At 38.8% G+C, this 20,405-nt stretch overlaps 1 protein-coding gene across 3 annotated transcripts in view; it reads left to right on the forward strand.

The window, feature by feature from the left end:
• The first annotated feature begins 485 nt into the window (after positions 1-485).
• Positions 486-20,405, forward strand: part of CFDP1 (craniofacial development protein 1) — a 165,954-nt gene continuing 146,034 nt past the window's right edge. For 2 of the 3 annotated variants that reach the window (XM_004470909.4, XM_058279690.2), the window contains exon 1: positions 504-685. In XM_004470909.4, the coding sequence (XP_004470966.1) occupies positions 622-685 (64 nt within the window). In that variant the 5' untranslated portion in view covers positions 504-621. Of the gene's footprint in view, positions 686-20,405 lie in introns of all 3 variants that reach the window. The other variant, XM_004470908.4, reaches the window with a different exon arrangement.

Raw genomic sequence — 20,405 nt, forward strand, 5'->3', positions numbered from 1 at the left:
CAGGATAAAGCTATTCTTATCCTTTGAATAACCAGGCAAGTAATTGCAAGCATCCCTGATTTAGGTAACTAAACCAGTCTAGGACTGGGTTGCACACACTAGTGTAGTCTAGAATATTAGAGAGAAGTAATTTTCAGGAAGAAAACCTGCTCAGCTGTATATATTATGTACAAGTAGCAAGTTAGTCCTTTGACCTTGTTGGTATTTGCTTCTGATTGCCTACCACAATTGGATAATTAAACAAGACCTTTTAATCTGACAAATGACAAAAGCTACATATGGATTTACTTGAAGGATTCTTGTGGACGAGTATCTGAATTCTATAACTTTTCAAAGATACGCAATTTTACTTTAACACATTTACTAAACCTCACCGTTCAATAACACGGGAAAACTACAAGTTCCAGCATGCACTGCTTCCGCGCGGAGTCCACCCGGCAGCGCCTACAGCAGCGACCCTCAGGTGGTGTCGGCCCGGAAGTGTCGCATTTTTTACACTCCCTGCGCATGTGCACATACTGCCTGGGCCTCCCTAGCCTTTGGCGCCGCAGCTCTATGGTTTCTCCCTAAGCTTTGCCGTTGGGGTCGGTGCTGAAGTACGGTGGGTTAGGTGGCAGCGTTATGGAGGAATTCGACTCCGAAGACTTCTCCACCTCGGAGGAGGACGAGGACTACGTGCCTTCGGGTGAGCGATTCCGCCAGAGGCGAGAGGCGGGTGGCCCCGCCCCGCCCCGCGCCCCACGTGAGACGGATTTCGCCCCCGCGTGCTCTGGTCCCTGGGATCCCGGCTATCCCGGCCTCGAGCGTTGCGTTCCTCAGGCCCCTTATTCTCTCACGCCCGCGTGGCCGCCCTGGTCCGGGGCGGGCGCGGGGACCTTAGCGCAGCCGCTCCCGCGGGTCTGGCTTCGTTCCGCTCCTCCTCCCGGAGCGCGGGAACCGGCACGTGAACCCGGCTCTGCCTTTCCGGACGCCGCGCCGTGGTCGATCCGCACCTCGAACGACGCCTCTGCTGCTGCTTCTGAATGCGTGGGAAAGACACTCTGAATTGCAGAAGTTACCTTCAGACCTCCTGATCCGAATGAAGTATTAGTTAGAACCAGGCCCAGGATAGATCCAGTTGCTTTCTGCCCTCACAAGTGAACTGGTTGTTAGAAGGTTCACACGATGAGCTGCGTTTTACCTCTTTGCATCTTAAACCCATTGCTCTCTTAGAACTCTTTTTGGATTGGCGCCTCAAACCGATGTGGCTTAAGTAAATCTTATCACCCAGACCCCGCACCTTCCCCAGAGTTCCCATCTTGGGTAGAAAAACCTAAGGTCACCCCCATTCTCTCTCCACCCCATCCCTAAGTTCTGTTGTGTGTACGTGAAAAATCAGTTTCTGACCATTTCCTCACCAAAGTTAAATAATTCTTGCTAACAAACTTACCGTTTAATTCTGACCTCCTATTATCCTTCTCTCGTATTCGCCGTACCTTTCTGATTTCCCTGATTCGGCTCCTTTCCGCAAAAGTCTGTTCTTAGGGGTGCACCCAGAATAATCATTAAAAAACTAGTTTACATTTTAATCAACATTATATAGTATGTACTTAAAAATAGTGAAATGTTTCCAAAAGGCTTGTTTTGAAAACAAGTCATCCGCGTTCACTCTCATCCCTCTTCAGTCGTTGCCAGAAGGAACTGCTTTTCACTCTTATCGTTTAGTATTTCCATTGTAATGGAAATTAACGCAAAAATAAGGTTTTAACTTTGTTTAATACCGCCTGGCCTGCCCATCCTTCCACCTCCAGTCCTCCAACTCCCCAGCCTGCTGTTGTACCTCCGTCAGTTTTCAGTGTTTATTTTATTTTATTTTTTGTAATGACTATATGAACATTATTCACACCGGAACCGTGTAGTGTATTTTGATTACTTTTCCTGCACAACTTCTTTTCTCTAGAGTTAATAATTGCCATTTTGGTGGTGTTGCTTAGTTGTCTGTATGTTTACTACTGTTTTGACCCCAAACTCTCAAAATTGTCAACATCATCTCCCGAGATATATATATTTTTTAAAGATTTATTTATTTCTCTCCCCTTCTCCCCCTTTGTCTGCTCTCTATGTCCATTCACTGTGTGTTCTTCTCTGTCTGCTTGCATTCTTGTCATGTGGCATTGGGAAACTTGCTTTTTTTTTGTTGCATCATCTTGCTGCCTCAGCTCTCCTTGTATGTGGCGCCACTCCTGGGCCGACTGCTTTTTTTTGTGAAGGGTGACTTTCTTTGTGGGGTGCACTCCTTGTGTGTGGGGCATCCCTACCCGGGGGACACCCTGCGTGGCACAGCACTCCTTGTGCGTGGCAGCACTGCGTGTGGGCCAGCTCACCACACCAGTCAGGAGGCCCTGGGTATCAAACCCTGGACCCTCGATGTGGTAGGCAGATGCTCTCTCAGTTGAGCCAAATCGGCTTCCCAGAAACATTCCTGGATAGCTTTTTGTGTAAACATAGATTTTCATTTCATTTCATTTCGTTTTAGGAGTGGGATTGCTGGGTGTAATGTATATGCATAAATGTATGTTCAAGTGTGTATTTAGCTTTATAAGAAACTGTCAGACTTTTCCATAGTACCGTCCTCATTGGCAATACTCCAGTTACTCTGAATTCTCACCACTGTAATTGTCAATTTTGTTTTCTTGTAGCTAATTTGATACATAAATAATAGTTTCTCATTGTAGTTTCAATTTGCATTTCCCTAGTGACTAGTAGTATTGACTATCTTTTTATGTGCCTATTTGCCATCTATACCTTTAGTAGTGGTGTCTGTTCAAATATTTTGCCCTTCTAAGGAATTATATTGTTTTCTTATTGTTGAGTTTTGGAGTTAGTATATTTTGGATACAAGACCTTGTCAAATATGTGTTTTGTACATATTTTTGTCTCAGTCTGTGTCTTGTCTTCTCATTCCTTTAACAGTATCATTTGCAGAACCAAAATTTTTACCTTCAGTGTAGTCCATTTTATTGATTTTTCTGTTTTGGATTATGCTTCTGATGTATCTAAGAACTCTTTGCTGAACCCAAAATCCCAAAGATAATCTTTTAAGATTTCTTTATGATTTATTTTGGGTTAATTTTTGTATAAGATATGGATTATAGAGCAAGGTGTTTTGTGTGGTTTTTTTTCCATATAGATGTCTAATTGTTACAGCACCATTTGTTGAAAGATGATTCTTTCCCCATTAGATTGCCTTTGCAGCTTTGTTACAAATGAATTGGCCATACAGTAAAGGAGCTGAAATGAACCAGACGTGCTAATTTAAACTGTATTAACATTTTAAAAATTCTTAAAAAAAAAAAAATGAATTGGCCATATTTCTCCGGGTTTATTTCTGGACTCTCTGTTTTGTTCCACACTACTTTGATTATTGTGCTTTGATTTTTAAAGTCTTGAAATTGAGTAGTGAGTGTACCCCTGTTTTGTTGTTCTTTTTCAAAATTGTTCATTGCTTGTACATTGAAATACAGTTCATTTTTGCATGCTAACCTTGAATTCTACAACTTTGCCAAACTCATTTATTGAGTTTTTTTTTAGTAGATTCCATGGGATTTTCCACATAATTATGTCATTTGTGAATAGAGCTTTGCTTCTTCCTTTCCAGTGTCTAACTTTTATTTACTTGCTTGCCTTGTGCTTGATAGGACTTACAGTATGGTGTTAAACAGGACTGGTGAAAGTGGATATCCATGCCTTGTTTCTGTTCTTAAGGGGAAAGCATCTGTCTTTCAACATTCAGTGTGATGTTAGCTATAGGATTTTCATAAATGCCCTTTTTTCAGGTTAAAGAAGTTCTCTTCTAGTCCTGATTTACTGAGAGGTGAATTTTGTCAAATGCTTTTCCTTCATCTAGTAATATGCTATCTGTTTTAGTCTGTTCATTTGGTGATTTACAAGGATTGATATTTTAATTTTGAATGAGTCTTATTTTGGGGATAAAGCTCACTTGGTCATGATGTATTATTATTATTTTTACACATTGCTGGATTTGTTTTGCTAATATTTGGTTGAGGATTTTTGCATCTATATTTATATATTGGAAGATTTTCAGCTACCAATTCAGTGTTTTTCATAGACAGAGACTATTCAGGTTATTTCTTTGGGTTTGGGTAGTGTCTAAGAAAGACACGATCTGCTTCATTTAAGGTGCCAAATTCCCCCTCCCCTCCATGGCTGTCTCACCTGTTTGCTCGTTTTTGCTCATTGTCTGCTCCTTGTCTGTTGTTTTTTTCTTGATTTATTATTTTTTAAAAATTTATTTATTTTTATTATTGTCTTTTTGTTGTTGTTGTTTTTCTTTAGGAGGGACTGGGAACTAAACCTGAGACCTCCCATGAGGGAAGTGGGTGTTCAACTGCTTGAGCCACATCTGCTCCCCAACATGCCAAATTTATGGGTATAGGGTTGTTCATAGTATTCCTTATCTATTTAATGTCTTTTATTTTCATTCTTGATGTTAGTAATGTTTTCCTTTCCTCTCTTCTTGGCCAGTCTGCTAAAGCAGGGGTTCTTAACCAGGAGTATATGGAAAGATTTCTGGAGGTCCATGAGCTTGAATTGAAAAAAGCCAACTTATTATCTTTATTTTCTCTGACTTCTAACTGAAATCTGGCATTTCCTTCACTTATGAATGTATGCAATAAATAAATTACGGTACCATTCATTTCATCTGACTGGCAAGTGGAACAAAAAAGGATAAGAATCACTGGCCTAGAAGTTAGTCAATTTTATTGATCTTTTCAAAAAACCAGCATTGGCTTAATTGATTAACCTCTGGTTTTTTCCTTTCAATTTCTTTGATTTCCCCCTTTATCTTTATTATTTTCTTCTTTGTGGTTGCTTTGGATTTAATTTGCTCTGTATTCTAATTTCTTGAAGAGGAAGCTTAGATGATTGATTTGAAATTTTCTTTTCTAATACAAGCATTAAGTGCTATAAGTGTTCCTTTACGTGTTGCTTAGGCTGCATCCCACACATTTTATGTGTTCAGTTCAGAATATTTTCTAATTCCCTTTGAGATTTCCTCTTTGACTCATGGTTATTTACAAGGTTGTTTAATTTCCAAATATTTGGGGATATTCCAGGTAGCTCTTTGTTCTTTATTTTTACTTTAACTACACTCTGGACAGAGAATATTTTTTGTATGTTTGTTCTTTCTTTCTTCCCCTCCCCTCTCCTCCCCTCTCTTTCCTCTTTCTTTCCTTTCTTTCTTCTTTTCCCCTTACATAGTCTCTGTTTCAGCCTCCAAGGAGATTTTTATTCACCCTGTTTGTTTTGGACTTTATCAAGAGGCTCTCTTAGATTTTTTGTGATTCTCACTGATTTGGCTCATATTTAAACTTGGAGACTAAAAAGGTTATTGGATACTCTATGAGTTTGTTTGGATAGAGCTTGCTCATTTTGCAACCTATCATCTTTTAAGGATGTTATTGTGCTTCTTATTCTCTTTTTTTCTTACAGTAACTTTTTAAAAAATATTTTTTATTTTTTTTTAAAGATAGATTACATAAATGTTACATAAAAATATATATATAGGGGTCATAATATCTTTGCATGGAATTTGGCTTCGATATTTTTTTGTTTGTGTAATTTTAATTTTGTTTTTTTCTCATCAGTGAGTTTGAGCGTCTTTTTACATGTTTAAGATCGAGAGCCACACTGCCTATTTTTATGATGAAAAATCACTTTTTTAATTACTGTATGTTATATTTATTAAAGTGGATTATGGGTACATGTGTTCATTTTAATATTTTTTGTAATTGACATGTTATATACTCTTCAGTGTTCTCAGAAATAGGTAAAACTCTTAAATTTAAAAACTGTAAACTCTAATGGATGCTCATAGTCTTGAATTGCTAACTAAAACTTCCTCGCCCAAACTAGCTTTAAAAGTGACCATGTGGGGGAGTGGGTATAGCTCTGTGGTTGAGCGCCTGCTTTGCTTGTGTAAGGTCCTCGGTTCAGTGAGATCCTGGGTTCAATCCTCGTTCCTTCTCAGTTTCTTCCACTTTGTCAGTGTTGGAGATCACGGAGGAAGGAAAATATACGCGTGGGCGAGCCCAAGCAATTCTGCGGGCCGGGTGCAGTCTCGGGCTAGTTGCCCTCGGCAGTTCGTGGAGTCCAGGTGGGCGGCGGCTGCCGCGGGGCCAGGCTTCCTCCCCTCTGCCCGCACCCCTCCCGAAAAATAACTTTATTATTACTGTAAACATTGAATGAGATTGGTAGAAAAATCAGAAAATACAATTAAAATAAAAAATAAAGTCATTTTACATTCTTGTCACTTACAGACTACCAGTATTAATCCTTCAGGGAGTAGTCACTTGGATCATTTTCCATACCGAGGTATAGCTATTTGTTTTTCCCCCAACCTGAAATCATACTTTTCCATGTTATTTTGTATCCTGCTCTTTTTAGTCAACAATTTCTACCCATGCATTTCAGTAAATTTTCAACTTCTCTGATACACAGACCGTATTCATATTTCTCCAATTGACCCAGAAGTGATTATTGCGTGTATTTTCAAAACGCTATCCAAGTCAGGAATACACCTATCATCTAGTTGCTCCATTACTTAAGTCTCTCCCTTTTTTATATTTTATAATGACATTGATTTGCTGAAGAGACAAGGCCATAGGCCTTGCACAGTGCCCCACCTTCTGGATTTGTTTAGTTGTTCCCTTGTGGTATTGTTTTAGATTGTTCATTTCTGCCTTGAATTTTCTGTTTTGGAAGTTAGATCTAAAGGTGTGATGGATTCAATGAAATATTTTTGTCTACAACACATTGTAGATGACTTGTGTGTTTCATGTTGCATAACATTGGAGGGCCTAATACCTGGTTAATTTCCCTCCTTGTGCCCACTGATCAGGAGGGTGACAGTCTGATCCTTTTATTGTATACTTGTTTTTTCCTTTGGGACTGAAAATATTCTTATTGCAGTATACTTAATGGCTAAAACTTAATCTTTTAAAATATTTTGGGGTAATCCTTTCTAAAATTTCTAATATCATTAAGAATTTGAGAATAATGTTTTTTAAATTCTATATTTTTACATTTTGTTAGTTGGTGTTCCATAAAGTATAGCTTTCCTTCGTCTAATGGGGCAGAATAATTATTTAAATTCATTTTTTAAATTACCAACTTTCAAAATAGGTAGTAATTTTAATAACCTAAAATGGCACAGATTATTTTTTTTCTGTCTCATTTTCTTTGACTATCATAATGGGCTCATAGATTTTTATTGATCACTGTGTTTTAGTCCACTAATAGTGAATTCTTCTTCATGCTCAAGTTGTCACCACTTCTCCTACTAAGAGCTCTTTGATACTGGATCCTGGCTCATTTTAACATGACCCATAAATCTGAAATAACTTCTTGCTTTCTGGGACAGCAAAACGTTCCAGTTTCACCTTGTACTTTCCCTGCCTCAGACCTGAAATTAGCCATTGTTTTCAGGAAGCCCTTTTAGTGGCATATGATATTTTAAAAATACAATTTGGGCTTTAGAAGTGCTTATTGCTGCTGGAGTGACATTATTTCTGTGCTATTCAGTGGACAGAACTAGGAAATATATATCTTACAGAGAATTAGAGTTTGTATTTATTTTTATTCATTCTCAACATTTCCATTTTCACTTAACCTCTTTGATTTTATATTTATATGTCATTTCTCTTACTCTGAAGGTCTGGATTACTGACATGATTAACATGATTACTTAGGTGGTTTAACCTACAATATAAAGAGAATAGCTCCAAAATACCAACATTGATGTCACTACAAAAAAAATTTCTTTGTCCTTAGAATGTATATTGCTAAGGATGTCCAGTCAAAATACTGTGTTCTAAAGTTCTTGGAATAAATTCTTTCTCTTACTGTATTTAATTCTGTTAACTATAGTCTGTAATTTACACTAAGTTTCACTGTTGGTGTTGTACAGTTTGTTTATTTTAAAATTTTTATTCTAGGAACATATATACTACCTAAAACTTACCTTTTTAACCACATTCATGTGTATAATTCAGTGGTAATGTTGTGCTACCATAACCACCATCTGTTGCCTAAACTTTTCCGTCACCCCAAACAGAAATTCCGTACCAATTAAACATTAATTCCCTTTTCCCTATCCCCACCCCAGCCCCTGGTAACCTGTGTTCTAGTTTCTGACTCTATGAATTTGCTTATTCTAGTTATTTCACATTAGTGAGGTCATACAAAACTTATCCTTTGTGTCTGACATCTTCATTCAATGTGATGTTGTTGTGGTCCATCCATGTTCTTGCATGTATCAGAACTTCATTAATTTTTAAAAAAATATTTATTGAGTGCCTTCTCTGGGTCAGGCAGCCTTGATTTTTTTTTTTTTTTAAGATATTTATTTCTCCCCGCCCCCCCCCAGTCGTCTGCTCTCTCTGTCCATTCGCTGTGTGTTCTTCTGTGACCGCTTCTATCCTTAGCAGCAGCACCAGGAATCTGTTTCTTTTCGTTGCATCATCTTGTTGCGTCAGCTCTCTGTGTGTGCAGTGCCATTCTTGGGCAGGCTGCACTTTCTTTCCCGCTGGGTGGCTCTCCTTACGGGGTTCACTCCTTGCGCTTGGGGCTCCCCTACATGGGGGATACCCCTGCGTGGGAGGGCACTCCTTGTGTGCATCAGCACTCCACATGGGTCAAGGAGGCCCAGGGTTTGAACAATGGACGTCCATGTGGTAGGCAATTGCCTCATCCATTGGGCCAAGTCCGCTTCCCTCGTTCATTTTTATGACTAATATTCCATTGTACATATATAGCACATTTTGTTTATCCATTCATTGGTTGATGGACACTTGGGTTGCTTCCATCTTTTAACAATTGTGAATAATGCCACTGTGAATGTCAGTTTATCTGTTCTAGTCCCTGCTTTCAATTCTCTTGGGTCTAGACCTAAAAGTGGGATTGCTAGGTCATATGGTCTTTTGAGATCTTCTATTCTTTTTTTTTTTTTTTTAATGTTTAAAAAATTTCTCTCCCCTGCCCTGCCCTGCCCCGCCCCACCCCCCAGTTGTCTGTTCTCCGTGTCTGTTTGCTGCTTGTTCTTCTTTGTCCGCTTCTGTTGTTGTCAGTGGCACGGAAATCTGTGTTTCTTTTTTTGCATCATCTTGTTGTGTCAGCTCTCCGTGTGTGCAGCACCATTCTTGGGCAGGCTGAACTTTCTTTCGTGCTGGGCGGCTCTCCTTACGGGGCGCACTCCTTGCGCGTGGGGCTCCCCTACGTGGGGACACCCCTGTGTGGCACGGCACTCCTTGCACGCATCAGCACTGCGAGTGGGCCAGCTCCACATGGGTCAAGGAGGCCTGGGGTTTGAACCGTGGACCCACCATGTGGTAGACGGATGTCCTAACCACTGGGCCAAGTCCACTTCCCCCACTTCTATTTCTTCTTGAGTTAGTGTATGTAGTTTATATGTTTCTAGCTATTTGTTTCATCTTGGTTATCTGATTTGTTCGTATACAGATATTCATAGTATCCTCTTAGAATTTTTTTTTCCATTTTCTGATTTTAGCTATTTGTGTCTTTTCTCTTTTTTATTAGTCTAGCTAACGGTTTTTTATTTTATTGATCTTTCCAAAGAATCAACTTTTGATTTCATTGTTTTTTCCCCTCTATTTCATTTATCTCTACTTTAACCTTTGCTATTTCCTTCCTATTGTTTACTTTCTGTTTAGTTTGGTCTTTTTTGAGATCCTCCAGTAGTGAGGTTAGTTCTCTGATTTGAGAGCTTTTTAAGAGTAAGCATTTTGCAGACAAGAATACCCTACAATAAAATTGTAAAATAAATAAGCATTTATAGCATTAAAATTCCTCCTCAGCACTGCCTTTGCTGTTTCTTTGCATAAGTTTTGGTATGTTGTGTTTTTGTATTCATTTGCCTTAAGATGTTTCTAATTTCCTTTATGATTTATTCTTTGACCCCTTGATTGTTTAATTTCCATATATTTGTGGATTTTCTAATTCTCCCTCTTACTGATTTCTAGCTTCATCCCATTGTGGTTGGAGAAATTACATTGTATGATTTCAATATTTTAAAATTTTTTGAGACTTGTTTTGTTACTTAACATGTAATCTATTCTGGAGAATTTCCCATGTGCACTAAAGGAGAATGTATATTCTGTAACTGTTAAGATGAAAGTTGCTTTATAGTATCATTTAAGTCTTCTATTTCCTTATTGATCCTCTGTCTAGATGTTCTCTCCATTATTGAAAGTGGTGCTTTGAAGTCTCCTAGTTTTAATGCAGAACCATCTTTTACACCCTTCAAATATGTCAATATTTCTTCATATGTTTTGAGTGTCTGTTTTAGATGCATATTTATTTTTATATTTATAATTGTTAAGTCTTGTTGAATTGATCCCTTCATCATTGTATAATGACCTTCTTTGAATCTTGTAACAGCTTTTTTCTCATAACAGGTTTTGACTGAATTCTATTTTATCTGATATTAATATAGCTACCCTAGCTCTCTCGGTTACTCCTTGCATGGTATATATATATATGTTTTTTTACCATGTGTTCATTTTCTGTCTGCTGTATCTTTGAATTTAAGCTGAATCTCTTGTAAATAGCATATAGTTGGGTTATGCTTTTTTATCCTTTCTGCTACTAGTGGCTGCCTTTTGATTGGTGAGTTTAATCTATTTATGTTTCGAGTAGCTATTGATAATGAAGGAATTCCTTCTTCCATTTTGTTATTTGGTCTTCATAAGTCTTATACCTTTTTTGACCCTCAGTTCTTCTGTTAATGCCAACTTTCATATTATTTGATTTTTTTGTACTATACCTTTTTAAGTCCCTTTCCATTTTCTTCTGTATATGTAGTTTTAGATATTCTCTTTGCAGTTACTGTGGGGCTTCCATGCACGTTTTGATACCAGTTTAACTTCAATAGCATACACAAACATTGCTCCTGTACCCTTCGATTTCCCAACCTTAGTGTTGTACTAGTTACAGACTATGTCTTTATACCTTGTATATCCCAAGCCATAGGTTTATCAATAGTTTTTTTGCATCTGCATTTTAGAACCTGTAAGAAGTAAAATGTTTAGTTACATACTCAAATTATATACCCCCAAAATGCAATACAACAGTACTGGATTTTTCGGTTGGTGTCCTTTACCAGAGGTCTTTATTTCTTTATGCCACTTCTATCAATTCTCTAGTATTCTTGCTTTTCAGTCTGAAGGACTCCCTTAGGCATTGCTTTTAGGGCAGGTCTGGTGGTAATAAAGTCCCTCCATTTTTCTTTATATGGGAATGTCTTGATCTCTCCCTTATTTTTGAAAGACAGTCTCACTGAATATAAAATTCTTGGTTGATGTTTGCTTTCTTTCAGTACTTTCAATATTTCATTCTACTGCCTTCATGTTTCCATGGTTTCTCATGAGAAATTGTCATTTAATTTTATTGAGACTCCTTTGTAACATAGCATGTTGCTTTTCTCCTGCAGCTTTCTGAACTCTCATCATCTTCTTGGCATTGGACAGTTTGACTACTATGTTTTTGGGTGTTGTTCTCTTTGAATTTATCCTGCTTGAGGTTCCTTGGGCATCTTGAATACGCATATTCATATTTCATTAAATTTGGGAAGTTATCTTCTATCTTTTCTTTGAATATTCCTTCTGTCCCTTTCTCTCTTCTTCTGGGACTCCCATAATGCATATATTTGTATGCTTGATGGTGTCCCATAGAATCTTTGACTGATTGCTTTTTTCGTTCTTTTTTCTCTGCTCTTCAGCTTGAGTCATTTCAGTTGTCTTGTCTTCAAGGTCTCTGATATTTTCTTTTGCCAGCTCCAATCTACTGTTGAAATCCTCTAGTTACTGTGATCTTCAACTCCAGTATTTCTTTTTATGTACATTTTATATTCTTGAGCATATTGAGGGTCATTAAAATAAAATCTGCCTGGTATGTCCGAAGTCTCGTCTTTATTGATGGTTTCTGGATTTTTAATTTTTTCCATTGGATGGGTCATCATTTAATGCTTGTCTTTCCTTCTGTAATCTTTGTTGCACACTGTGTATATTAGTATCTTCAATGTTAACTTTAGGATTTAGTCCCTGAGCTATACTTTTCTTTATTTTGTATTCAGCTAGCAATATGAGAGAGATTTCCTTGGGTGTCAGGAACTAACAAAAACAAACAAATCATGGCAAAAAGCACATTCACAGTCTTCGCAAATTGGCTTTCCCTTGGCTGGTATTCTCCTTCAGAGTTTAGCCTTCTTAGCAAGAAGAATCAATGTGAGGCAAATGTGAAGTTCAGGATCATCTTTGCCTATGACTTCTGAGTTATTCTTAGGAATTTCCCCATTTACAGAAATTTGAATAGCCCCTCTACTTCCATGAAATAGATTTTCTCCCCCTCCTGGGTACTCTATTGTATGACTTAAATCCAGTAATCCTGTGCTCTAGGCCACTTGGACTTAATTGTTTCTTATATTGTTTTAGCTTTCTGCACACTCCTTCTACCTGCAGGCCAGTCTTGAGAGAGTGAGCCAGAGCCAAGTTTCCTGGTTTAGTCTTTCAGATGCCACCCAAAGATTGGTATCAACTTGTAGACACCCAAGTATCTGTATTGGGGTTACCGTGCTCTCTTTGGTACAGGACCAGGGTCCCACAATGAGAGCAAAGGCTAGCTCCATACTTGCTAGAGAGGGTATGGGGTAAGGGCCAGCAACAGTTCCATAAGCTTCTCCTACTCTTGTGGGTTTTTTTTTTTAAGGAGGTACCAGGGATTGACCCCAGAACATCATATGTGGGAAGGAGGTGCTCAGTCACTAAGCTACATCCTCTCCCCAGGGAGAGTTGTTTTTTTTGTTTTGTTTTTAGTAGATACCAGGGATTGAACCCGAGACCTCATACATGGGAATCTGGCGCTCAACTGCTTGAGCTGCATCCACTCCCCATCTCCTACTGTTTTTGAGGTTGTGATTTCTTGATTTGGCCATCGTCCAGTCAGTGTAGCCCTTTTGCTGTTTTCCAGAATTTTGAGGAAGATAACATTACCAGTTTTTTGCTAGTTGTTCAAAGAGTCTGTGGGGGAATGGCACCCTGGAGCATCTTTTTTTTTTTTTAGATTTATTTATTTATTCTCTCCCCCTCTCCCCCCTCCCCCCCCCATTGTTTTTGCACTCACTCTCTGCTTTCTGTGTCCATTTACTGTGTGTTCTTCTGTGTCTCCTTGTCTTCTCTTTAGGCAGCACTGGAAACCAATCCTGGGACCTCCTGGAGTGGGAGAGAGGTGCCCAGTCTCTTGCGTCACCTCAGCTTCCTGGTCTTCCTTATCTCTTACTGTCTCTCATCTGTGTCTCTCTTTTTTATTTAAGATTTATTTATTTATTTCTCCCCCCTCCCTCCATTGTCTGCTCTCTGTGTCCATTAGCTGTTTGTTCTTTTGTGTCGGCTTGTATTCTCATTAGGTAGCTTTGGGAACCGATCCTGGGACCTTCTGGAGTAGGAATGAGGCGATCATTCTCTTGTGCCATCTCAGCAACCTGGTCTGCTGCGTCTCTTATTATCTCTCCTCTGTGTCTCTTTTCGTGGCGTCATCTTGCTGCACCAGCATTCCGCACAGGCCAGCACTCCGCGTGGACCAGCTTGCCACATGGGCAAACCCTGGACCTCCTATATGGTAGACAGGAGCCCAATTGCTTTGAGCCACATCTACTTCCCTGTGTCTCTTTTTGTTGCATCATCTTGCTGTACCAGTTCTCTGCATGGGCTAGCACTCCTGTGTGGGTCAGTACTCCACGTGGGCCAGCACTATGCATGGGCCATTCTCCACTCGGGCCAGCTCATCATGCCAGCCAGCTTGCCTTCACGGGGAGGCCCGAGGAATCAAACCCTGGACCTCCCATGTAGAAGATGGGAACCAATCGCTAGAGCCACATCCACTTCTCACAACTTAACTTTTTTTTAAAAAATTTTTAAACTTTATTCTGTATGTTTAATAATTGAAAATATAAACAATAATTTAAAAATAAAAATGAAAACACAGTTGAGTAAAAATATACATTTCTCAATTAAATGTATTAGATACACTTGATTTCTTTTTTAATCATACAGTATGTTACACCATGTATTTAATTCAGTCATATAGTATTTGTCCTTTTTGGTCTGGCTTGTTTCACTCAACATAATGCCCTCTAGGTTCATCCATGTTGTCATATGCTTTACAATTTTATTTCTTCTTACAGCTGCATAACATTCCATCCTGTGAATACGTTTGTTTATCCATTCATTGGTTGATGGACACTGAGTTGTTTCCAGCTCTTGGTAGTTGTCATAATACCCTATGAACGTTGGTGTGCACATGTCTGTTTGTGTCACTGCTCTCAGTTCTTCTGGATATATACTCAGTAGAAGTATTGCAAGGACACATGATATGGCAAGTCTATATTCAGCTTCTTTAGGAATGAACTGCCAAACAGTCCTCCACAGTGGCTGTACCATTCTGCATTCCCACCAACAGTGAATAAGTCTCTCCACATCCTCTCTAACACTTGAAGTTCTTTCTTTTTTTTTTAGGTTTTAAAACTTTTATTTGCATATTTTAAAAGTTGTGCGTTCCAGTTATTAAGATCATTTGAACAGAAAAACGGCGCTGTGATTAAACTGCATTTTACAGCCCTCCGGACACCTTGGACCAGCTTTTGCTCTTACTCTAGATTTCACTGTCATCCTTCACCAACATATGAGTTCTTTTACTTCCCTGCCAGCCAGACAGGCAGGTGGCAGGCATGGCCCTGCTTGTCAGTAGTTCTCAATTTTTTGTGTGCAAAAGGGCATCACAATCATTTAAACTTGACCCAACCTCTTTGCATCTTAGGAAGTTAACAAGCTAAGAGAAGTTAAATAAGAAGGCAATACTTGGGGAATGTACAGTGCATATTGGCGGCACGCACCTCATTACAATTTGCCTGCTTGCTTCCCCTGTTAGATCATTTCTTTGGAAGGCAGTGGATTTTTCTCTTGCATTTCTGTTGTCTTCAATTTCAACAGATCGACTTTCTCAGTCTCAGCCCTATTGGGTTTGTTAGACATGGTTGCAGAGGAAGCTGAGCGAGATGCACGAGTGAGAGAAGTTCAGTCTGCACAGAGGCTGCTGCTGAGTGCCTGTCTTTTTAATAGTGGCCATTCTGATAGGTGTGAAACGATAACTGCATTGTAGTTTTGATTTGCATTTCCCTAATCATTAGTGATGTTGAGCATTTTTTCATGTGTTTTTTGCCTTTGTATTTCTTCTTTGAACAAATGTCTATTGAAGTCTTTTGCCTATTTTTAAATTGGGTTGTTTGTGTTTTTACCATTGAGTTGTAACATTTCTTTATATATCCTGGATATTAAACCCTTATCTGACATGTGATTTCTAAATAGTTTCTCCAATTCAGTAGGCTTCCTTTTCACCCTTTTGACAAAGTCCTGCGAGGTGCAAAAGTGTTTAATTTTGAGGAGTTCCCATTTATCTATTTTTTCTTTTGTTGCACAGGCTTTGGGTATAAGGTCCAAGAAACCGCCACCTACTACAAGGTCTTGAAGATGTCTCCCTACATTTTCTTCTAGTAGTTTTATGGTCTTGGCTTTTATATTTAGGTCTTTGATCCGTTTTGAGTTGATTCTTGAATAGGGAATGAGATAGGGGTCCTCTTTCATTCTTTTTGTTAAAGACATCCAGTTCTCCCAGCACCATTTGTGAAGAGACTGTTTAGTCCCATTAACATGGACTTGTAGGTTTGTCAAAAACTAGTTGAGGGAGCAGAGGTGGCTCAAACCTCCTTCCACATGGGAGGCGCCAGGTTCAGTTCACAGTGCCTCCTAAAAAGGCAAGCAGGCACAGAGTAGACCGTGAGTGCAAACAACACACTGCAGTGGGGTGGGGTGGAAGAAATAAATAAACTTTTTTTTAAAAAAACAAACAAACAATTGAGGGAAGTGGATGTGACTCAAGCAGTTGCACTCCCGCCTACCACATGGGAGGTTCATGGTTCAGTTCCTGGTGCCTCCTAAAGTAGACTGCGAGCTGGCGTGATGGGCAGGTGTGGCCAGCTGACACAACAAGATGATGCAACAAGAGACACAAGAAGAAAAACATAATGAGAGAAACAACAAAACAGGGAGCAAAGGTTTCTGGTGCCTCCTAAAGAAGACGAGCAAGACAGTGAGCTGATGTGACAGACAGGTGCGGCAAACTGATGCAACAAGAGACACAAAAAGAAGAAACATAATGAGAGACCCAACAAAGCAGGGAATGGAGGTGGCTCCAGTGATTAGATGCTTCCCTCCCACATCGGAGGTTCTAGGTTCAGTTCCTGATGCCTCCTAAAAGAAACAAGACAACAAAGCAAATGCAAAACAACAAGGGAGTAGGGAGAAATAAATAAAATAAATGAATCTTAAAAAAAAAAAAAATCCAGTTGACCATATAGGTGAGGGTTTATTTCTGGATTCTCGATTCTGTATCACTGATTGATGTATCTGTCTTTATGCCAGTACCATACTGTTTTGACCATTGTAGCTTTGTAATATGTTTCAGGGTTAGGCAGTGACATTCCTCCCACGTCACTCTTCTTTTTCAGAATGCTTTTGGCTCTTCAGGTACACTTTCCTTTCCAAATTAAATATAATAATTATCTTTTCTAATTCTATAAAGTAGGCTGTTGGAATGATTGGTATTGCACTGAATCTATTAATCATTTTGGGTAAGAGTGACTTCTTCATGATACTTACTCTTCCAGTCCATGAACACAAAATGTCTTTCCATTTGTTTAGGTCTTTTAAAATTTCTTGTAGCATTGTTTTGTAATTTTCTGCATATAGGTCCTGTACTTCTTTGGTTAAATTAATTACTAGGTATTTGAGTCTTTTTGTTGCTATTGTAAATGGATTTTTCCCTCTGATTTCCTCTTCAGATTGCTCAGTACTAGTGTACAAAAAATTACTAATTTTTGCATGTGGATCTTGTATCCTGCACTTTGCTGTACTCATTTATTAGCTCAAGTAGCTTTGTTGTGGATACTTCAGAATTTTCTAAATACAGGATCATGTCATCTGCAAACAGAGTTTTACTTCCTCTTTTCCTATTTGGATGCCTTTAATTTTTTTTTTTCTTCTCTAATTGCCCTAGCTAGAACTTGTAGTACACTATTGAATAACAGTGGCGACAGTGGACATCCTTGTCTCATTCCTGATCTTAGAGGGAAAGCTTCCAACGTTTCCCCATTGTGTACGATGTGGCTGTGGGATTTTCATATATGCCTTTTATCCTATTGAGGAATTTTCCTTTTATTCCTATCTTTTGAAGCATTTTTATAAAAAATAGATGCTGAGTTTTGTCAAATGCCTTTTCTGCATCAATTGAGATGATCACGTGGTTCTTTTCCTTTAATTTGTTAATGTGGGGACGCGGATTTGGCTCAATGGATAGAGCGTCTGCCTGCCACTTGGGAGGTCTAGGGTTCAACCCAGGGTCTCCTGACCCGTGTGGTGAGCTGGCCCACGCGCTGTACTGATGCGTGCAAGGAGTGCCGTGCCACGCAGGGGTGTCCCCCGTGTAGGGGAGCCCCATGTGCAAGGAGTGTGCCCCGTAAGGAGAGCCGCCCCACACGAAAAAAAAAAAGTGCAGCCTGCCCAGGAGTGGCACCATACACATGGGGAGCTGACACAGCAAGATGATGCAACAAAAAGAGACACAGATTCCCAGTACCACTGAGAAGAATATAAGCAGGCACAGAAGGACACACAGCGAATGGACACACAGAGCAGACAGCTGGGGTCAGGGGGAAGGGGAGAAAATAAATAATAAATCTTTAAATAAAAAAATTTGTTAATGTGATGTGGTATGTTGATTGATTTTCTTACGTAGAACCATCCTTGCATACCAGGAATAAATCCCCCTTGGTCATGATGTATGAGTCTTTTGATATGCTGTTGGATTAAATTTGCATATATTTTTTTGTTGAGAATTTTGTATCAGTGTTCATTAGAGAGATTTGTTTGTAATTTTCTATTCTTGTGGTATCTTTTTTTTTTTTTAAGATTTATTTTATTTCTTTAATCCACCTCCCCTTGTTGTTTGTACTTGCTCTCTGCTCTCTGTGTCCATTTGCTGTGTACTCTCTATGTCCACTTGTCTTCTCTTTAGGAGGCACCAGAAACTGAACCTGGGACCTCCCATGTCGGAGAGAGGCACTCAATTGCTTGCGCCACCTCAGCTCCCCGCTTTTTTGAGGCTCTCATTATCTTTCCTCTTCGTGTTTCCTTGTTGTGTCATCTTGTTGCGCCAGCTCTCTGTCTTGCTGGTCTTCTCCAGAAGACACTGGGAACTGAATTTGAGACCTCCAGGTGGTAGGCGGGAGCTCAGTCACTTGAACCACCTACACTTCCCTCTTGTAATTTGTTTGTCTGGCTTTGGTATGAGGGTGATGTTGGCTTCATAAAATGTGTTGCGTAATTTTCTCTCCTCTTCAATTTTTTTGAAGAGTTTAAAAGGATCAGTTTAATTCTTTTTGAATGCTAGGTAGAATTCATCTCTGGAATCATCTGGTCCTGGACTTTTCTTTGCTGGGAGATTTTTGATGATGGATTCGATCTCTTTGAATGTTATTGGTTTGTTAAGTTCTTGTATTTCTTGTAGCATCAGTATGGGTTGATTGTGCTTTTCTAGGTATTTGTCCTTTTCATCTAGGTGTCTAGTTTGTTGGCATACAGTTTCTTATATCCTCTTAGGATCCTTTTTATTTTTGTGGAGTCAGTTGTAATGTCCCCCCTTTCATTTCCGATTGTATTTATTTGTATCTTCTCTCTTTTTTTTCTTTGTTAGTTTATCTAGGTGTTTGTCAATTTTATTGATCTTCTCCAAGAACCAGCTTTTGGTTTTGTTGATTTTCTCTACTTTTTTGTTCTCAACGTCATTTATTTCTGCTCTGTTCTTTTTTTACTGCTCTGTTCTTTATTATTTCTTTCGCTCTGCTTGCTTTGGGCTTGGCTTGCTGTTCTTTTTCTAGTTTCTTCCAGTTCAGTTAAATCTTTGAGTATAGCTCTTTCCTTTTTAATATTGGCATTTAGGGCTATAAATTTCCCTCTGAAGACTTCTTTCACTGTACCCCATAAGTTTTGGTAAGTTGTGTCCTTGTTTTTATTTGTTTCAATATATTTTTTACTGGTTTCACTTTTAATTTCTTCTTTGACCCACTGATTATTTAGGAGTATGTTCAGCTTCTACCTGTTTGTAATTTACTTTTTTTCCGGTCTGTTAATGATTTCCATTTTCATTCCATTATGATCTGAGAAGGTGCTTTTGTATAATTTCAGTTTTTTTATATTTATTGAGAGCTTCATTGTCCCCTAACATGTGATCTATCCTGGGAAAAGATCCAAGGGCACTTGAGAAGAATGTACAACCTGCTGTGTTTTGATACAGTGTTCTGTATATGTCTGTTAGGTCTAACTTGTTTATCATATTGTTCAAATTTTCTGTTTCCTTGTTAATCTTCTGTCTAGTTTTTCTGTCTAATGATGTGAGTGGGATGTTGAAGTCTCCAATGATTATTGTGGAGATACCTCTTTCTCCCTTCAGTTTTGCCAGAGTTTGTCTCATGTATTTTGGGGAACCCAGGTTAGGTGTATAGATATTTATGACTATTACATTCTCCTGGTGGATTGTCCCTTTTATTAATATATAATGGCCTTCTGTATCTCTTATAACTTTTTTAGATTTTAAGTTTGTTTCGTCCAATATTACTATAGCTACCCTTGCTCTTTTTTTTATTACTGTTTTTTTAATCTGGTTGTGTCATTGTCTTTTTTGGTGTGTCTCTTTCCCACTCAGGGGCCTATGCCTCACCGCACAGGTCTGGGATGGCTTTTTTCTTTTTTTTACCAGGAGGTCCCTGGGATTGAACCTGGGTCCTCCAGTGGTAAACAGGAGCTCAGTTGGTTGAGCCACAGCTGCTTCCTTCCCTTTTGATTACTGTTTGCATGGAGTATCTTTTTCCAGCTTTTCACTTTCAGTCAGTTTTTATACCTGGGTCTAAGGTGAGTCTCTTGTAAGCAGCATGTGGGTGGCTCTTGTTTTTTTATCCATTTTGTCAGCCTTTATCTTTTGATTAGGGAGTTTAATCCATTCACATTCAATGATATTGCTGTAAATATGTTATTTCTACCATTTTATTCTTTGGTTTTCATATGTCATATCGTATTTTTGTCTGTCTTTTTATCCTTTTGAGTATCCTTTATTCCTTCTTTATACTTCATCCTGGCCTCTCCTGTTTTTTTAAATTTCAGGTTCTAAGGTTTCCTTTAATATTTTCTGCAAAGTTGTGTTCTTTTTTGCAAACTCTCTTAGTT

This window comes from Dasypus novemcinctus, chromosome 18 (assembly GCF_030445035.2).
Source record: "Dasypus novemcinctus isolate mDasNov1 chromosome 18, mDasNov1.1.hap2, whole genome shotgun sequence".
Lineage (NCBI taxonomy): Eukaryota > Metazoa > Chordata > Mammalia > Cingulata > Dasypodidae > Dasypus > Dasypus novemcinctus.